Here is a 6233-nt window from a genome sequence, read left to right as displayed (position 1 = left end):
ACAATGCTGCTGGCCAAATGAAGAGGAAGTTCATGAATGAGGCTGTTGTTATGTTGACAACCCCCAAATAGTCAATTTCTACCAGAAGTGCTTGAAAAACACTATAAACACTTGTGATGAAACTATACATGTGATGAAAAAGAAAATGTGGGATATGTTTCACAGACTTACAGTACTTAAATCAATACATTTGAACAGCTCATTTTATTGAATGCCAACAAATAATTATTCATACAGGAGCAGGATGGTTCTCTCTGCTTATTTTACAAACCTGAGCTGATTAATGTCATGTAAAATGTTTGGACCTTATTCGAATCGAGTGGAGTTGGTTTCGGGTTGACAAACAGAAATGGGAGGAAAAAAAACTAACACAATGTAAAAGAGAATTGAAGAGAATAACTCAGACATCCGACATTAGCATATGTTCTATGCAATCCAGTATTCACGGGGAAAGCAAAACCAGTCCAATGCATGGACTAGCTGCTCAAATAACAGATCTTGAGACTTCTCTACTCTAATATCCACAATCTTCTAGTTTTCACGATATGTGCTGTCCAGTACCGAACTTGAACATCACAGATTAGAAAGACGAAGCTTCAAACAACCGTAGCAAATGCCAATAAGAGTGATCCAAACCATAGTGAATCAGTACAAAACATAAGAAATACCGTTCACGATATTATGGAATAAATGAGGATTCAAATTGTAAAAATGGTTATTGGGATAACTGCTCTTTTAGTCTTTCATTTGGTTCCAATCCATACCACAGACCATCATGATCCACTGCTGCCCAGGCCATTCGCTCTGTGGTGAAGGTGGCTGCCCACTGTCCTGACGGAGAAACTACAATAGCACCTCCTGCACCAAGGACACGGTCTCCCATGTACTTCAGAGACAACTGAGAAGAATCTGCGAGTGATTTACCTGTGGAGGCGAAGACAAAAAATGGAAAATGGTTGGAATATACCACGTCTCACTCTTTGAGTTCTACGATATCTAATTTATTTTCAATTTTATTCAGCTAATAATGCCTTTAGTATGAAATAGAAGCTTGCCTCTCCCTCATTTAATAATTGCAGCCATTGTTAAAATCACACTATCAAATAAAATCCTGAAAAAGAAATGTCACACATGTGACTTGTCGAAATAGTTTTAAAGTTTGATACTTCACCTTGTTCAACATGTGAAAGAATGAGTCTGGCCAATGTGACTTTAAGAATAGACTCTCCGTGACCGGTACAAGACACTGCACCAACAAAGTTGTCTGCGTATCCGCCAGAGCCTTATTTACAAGGGAGAACATGAAAAAAACAAAAACATTAAATCAACTTTTTTTATTCATATATATTTTTTAAACTGCTCAATTTCACACATTGGTGTCCCCAAATATTCTAAGACAAAAATTAAAAATACAAATAATAATTTTAAAAAGTTGAGAGTAAATAAATAAATCTTCTCTGAAAGTGTAGCTTGTTTGGATAAAGTAACTTAAGTGATAAACTCAAAATTCATAATAATGATAATATTATAATTTATTAAGAATTGAACTGAAGCTGACAGTGTAAAAAGTGCTACTTGAGACAGTGCCAGTAAATTAAGTCACACCGATGATAGGAGAGTCTCCCACTCTGCCAACCATTTTATTTCTGATCCCTCCAGTTGATGTTGCACATGCAACATTGCCCGCAGAGTCCACAGCCACTGCCCCAACAGTATCATGGGCCCTAGAATGACAAGAAAAGGTGATTGAGAAAGACGTATTTTATTTAGAAAGGATTGACTTTGTCGAGTGTGAAGAGGACAACTTGAAAACATCTTCTCCTGCAGTATTAACGTGTCGATTTATGAGGAAATCTATGTTCCAACAAGAAAATGAAGTGAAACACTGCAAATACTTACCACTGACAGTTAAAATCCTCCATGACTCCAGCAACATAATTCTTATTTTTCCTCCACTCCTTCATCTCATTCTCAGTCACCAGCGTATCAGTGGGAACTGTGGCCATGCCAATGCTCTCTGCAAACAGGTTTGCACCTGTGCTTGTCAACATGACGTGGGCTGTCTGAAAGTTTAAATGGCAGCAGACGTGTAAGAAAAAGCTCAAACACAAAAATGGATTTCAAAACATACAATTGTTGGGTAATTATAACACCTCAATGCTTTTGTTCATTGCACAAAAAAAACGGTTTGCTGTTAGAAACATTTATTTAAAATATCCAAATCGCGAATGAAATCAGTGCCGTTCTAACCATCAGTGGTCTCTTACTGTTTCTTATTAAAGAGAGACAAAATCAACGTATTTAAGATGATACCTTTTCCATCACGGCCCGTGCCAGTGACACAGGATTGGCAATGTTCTTCACTGAAGACACCGCACCGCTGGCAAGTGTCCTTCCATCCATGATAATGGCATCCAGCTCTACCTCTCCATCAGCATTCAGCACTGCTCCGTGCCCTACAATCACAATCAGTGACCAACTTAAGCAATGGCTCAGACAAAACAAATGATGCATAATGTTCTCAGAAGCTGCACAGCTGATAGCGAGTGACCACGTAAACTGGAAGGTCTTCATCAATGCTGAGAAACTAAATAAATGAAATCAGACAAGAGAGGGTGTGAGAAAAGACAGGCTGGAGATATGATGACCCTCCTACTTCGTGTGCAGAGGTGTTATGTTGCCTGCTACATCCTCACAGGTCCACAGGGTGGTGACAACGCGGTACAGTAGAGCACAGTGCTCATGACATACATCACTGATATCCGGTTTGTATTCCCTTGTACAGTTTTAGTTGGTGCATAAAAATGCATCGAAACATTTTCATTGGTGTTTAAGGTCTGAAATGTAGTTTTAATGTAGCCGAATTGTAGACAAATTAAGTTGATACATATCGCTATGTAAAGCATGTTGGCAGATGAAAACTATATGCACAGGCAAGATATGCATCACTGTGCTAATAGTTGCAGCTGACGTTAATAGGCTTGGTAAAGTAGCGGAAGATTGTTATTGTGTACAGTGTACAGAAGTCTACCTTCTATTGGGGCAAGGCGTTGTTTTTCAAGCGTGCTGCAGTCACCTGAAGAGCAAAGCGATTGGACATAATCTAAAATGTAGATTAGATTTTGGTGCAGACTCCATATGGGATTAAAGCCAGATTATGAGGATGAGCCCCACAATCAGTCAGCAACCTCGTGGTGTTGCCAGTCTAGATGAATGTTGGCAACACCACCAGCAGATGGAGACATTGAGTCACAGACAAGTTAGGCTAATGGGAAGGCACCCTAAATCCAGAGATACCTTTACTGGAGGTAGAACAAAGTACAGCAATGTTTTCATATTCTCTTACGTCTCCTACGTATGAAATTAATTATGTCATGTAAAAAAAGTGGTAAAATTGTCCTGCAATAAATCCAATGAACTGGCAACTGAGTTTTTCAATTGTTTTTCAATTGTAATTTGTAAAATGTAGATTTTAAATGTATACTTGTGTGTGTGTGTGTGTGTGTGTGTGTGTGTGTGTGTGTGTGTGTGTGTGTGCGTGTGTGTGTAAGTGTGTGTGTGTACGTGTGTCTATATGGTTAGTAAATATTGAAAAGAATGATTCTGTACAGTATACCGGCATCAAACACAGTGTTATCTTCCAGAGCCCTCACAGCTGCCTCAACAGCATCCAGTGCACTTCCTCCTCTTTGCAGCACTGAAAACCCTTCACATGCTGCAACCTTCACTCCATCAACAGAAGCCTTGGCCAGGCCGTTTGGTATTGCCCACGCCCCACCATGCACGACTATGACTGCTGACATCTTTAAGTTCCTGCAAGAAAAAGACAGCGTTGTTCATTGAGGCTCACAAAATGCATACCAGAGGAGATATCGGTTTACTGATATCTACATAATCGTGTCTGTGCCTTTGTGGTTATCACTCAAATCGCTGGCAAATGTTTCTAAGCTTAATTAAAGTGCTAACTTTAGTCCCACCCAAATCTATCCTCTTGTCGATAGTAGCAACTTCAGAGAGAGAGAAAACGAATCACCTCCTGCCCTCAACCAGTGCCGATTTATCCTCATACTTAGGACCCTTAGAAACGGATGTACAACCTGATATATATACATAAATAAAAGAGTGATTTTCTCCTCACGATCTTGACCAATTGACTTCAACAAGTTCTTCATCTCAGCCATATACCTCTCTCTAAAAGACCCAAGTCCAACTCGGCTGCTTAAAGTTTTAACCTTAGTCAGCACGTCTTTACTAGATATGACCTGATAATAATCTTTATTAACAGGCTGTTTACCACATTCCTTTAAAGCTTATAGAATGAAACCTCTTCTTATAGAGCCCACAACTAATTAAAAGCCTGCACCAATTAAAACAGGAACAATGATATTAAGACATTAGGAGCAAATTGACTGACACAGTCATGACAGATTGGAATGACAGAACGAGGCACCTGTGAGATATGACAACAAGTATACCTCTGGGGCTGTGGGGACGAGGATGTGGGTTAAAGGACTCCAATCCTCAGAGATTTGATCGATACCGTTGTCCTCACACGCTGTAGATCTCAAAACTGTAAATATAATGTGAGGTATAGTCGGAGGGTCTCAATGCAACATGTTCTCATCCCAACTCCTCACAAAATGAATGGAGAGCGGCTGTATGAGCATCCTGAATGACAGTTGTTCTTTAACTTGACACTGTCCCAACCGACCCCGCTCCCCGCTGTTTCTATGTTTTGTATGCAAAGATCTTGTAGGCCTAGTCCCTAGTGTAACACTGGACTTCATGCAACGCGCAGCTGTTTCATACATGTTTCAAAGAGTTGATCTGACTCCACGGCTGAATCCCCTCAGGTGTGGAGCTTCCTCGGACAGACACAGGTTATTCTCCAGAGCAATACTCTGGCATTCACGCTGTGCAGTTGGTTGAAACATTTTGACTTTTTCGTACCTTATTTGATCTTCTCGCTTCTTCCCGGGGGAGAAAAACCTTCCGCCTTTCGTCCCGACTTGACGCCTGCACACTAAATGCCAAGTCTAATATAATTCAAGGGGACACTTCCGGTACAGCCTTTCAAAATAAGGCCTGTGTTGACCAACTTGATGAACGTTGAGTAGTGAAGAATGACTATCTTAAAAGGAATGGCCAGTGTAAAGAGGAATCTCTGTTTTCCAAAGGGTCTTGCGACAACATTCATGCATTCATGCTGTAGCCCATCCACAAGACATCCACCACAACAATTTGTCCCATCAGATATTGTCCTTCTGTTTCCAAGGCATGCTTTTGTTCAACCCAATATTTTTACTTAATTTCACCTTTACAAAAATATCCCCCCAAATACACAATGGATGTGGCTCTAAAATGTAATGTATTTTTCTTTCACAACTACTTTGTCAATCACGTTACATAAAAACAACAACATTGATTTGTACCCTCCTGTCCTCTTCCTTAGTCTCTCAGGCCCCAGCTCACCTGCTCTGTCTTGCACTAACATGTAAGGGGTGTTTGATGTTGTATACTTGCTCGACATTACGGCAATATATGTGTGAAAATATGAATCACTGAAATAGATATTCATGTGTTAGGTGGCAGCCACTGAACAGATGTGGACGACGAGTGCAAAAAAACAGACAAGATGTTTTGTTACGGACGCTATTTCACAGACAAGTTATGTTACATGAATATTTGTGTGTTATACAGTCGTCTAAGAGAGAGGGGACAAAAAGAGGACAGAGTTCATCAGCTGGCCAAGCAATGACAAAACACATCGAGAGAGGGTCTTCTTCTTTGCTCACTTAATTATCACCACATTATCACCAACTTATATGGAAATAAAACAGTAAAATTACATATTCTGTGAGTTGATAGTATTTGTGACTTAAAACAAATGACTCATCTGTGTCTTGAGTAAGAAATTAAAGTTTTAAAGAGCAAACTTTGTCATCACCATTCACAAGCATAATAAGAGTCTCTGTCTTTGGTGATACACACATTAACTAATGTTAGCACACAAAATGAGGTGAACTGTACAAACAAGCAAACACTCATCGCCCTTCCTTATGTGACTCTTCATCTTCACACTGAACAACGCAATTTATTTTCATAGCACAATAAATCAAAGGGCTTTAAAAACATTTCAACTTTAAAGAGAGTTACAGACTAACTTTAAGAGATGGAATAAAAGAAAGTTTGAACATGTTTACAAATTTTGAGGCAATCCTGATGTAGAAAAT

General features: G+C 39.6%; 1 protein-coding gene across 1 annotated transcript; it reads right to left on the bottom strand.

Moving 5' to 3' along the window:
- Window positions 1–715: 715 nt before the first annotated feature.
- LOC306785799 (isoaspartyl peptidase/L-asparaginase) lies at window positions 716–3803 on the bottom strand (the record flags this gene model as incomplete). Its single annotated transcript, XM_079280297.1, has 6 exons — window positions 716–924; window positions 1172–1282; window positions 1606–1724; window positions 1900–2063; window positions 2314–2456; window positions 3617–3803. The coding sequence occupies 6 exons, from the start codon at window positions 3801–3803 to the stop codon at window positions 716–718; spliced, it is 933 nt and encodes a 310-aa protein (XP_079136423.1).
- Window positions 3804–6233: the final 2430 nt, after the last annotated feature.

This window comes from Melanostigma gelatinosum (genome assembly GCF_949748355.1).
Source record: "Melanostigma gelatinosum genome assembly, chromosome: 12".
Classification (NCBI taxonomy): Eukaryota; Metazoa; Chordata; class Actinopteri; order Perciformes; family Zoarcidae; genus Melanostigma; species Melanostigma gelatinosum.
The sequence above is the reverse complement of the archived record's forward strand: the minus strand, read 5'-3'. Positions and strand labels throughout refer to the sequence as shown.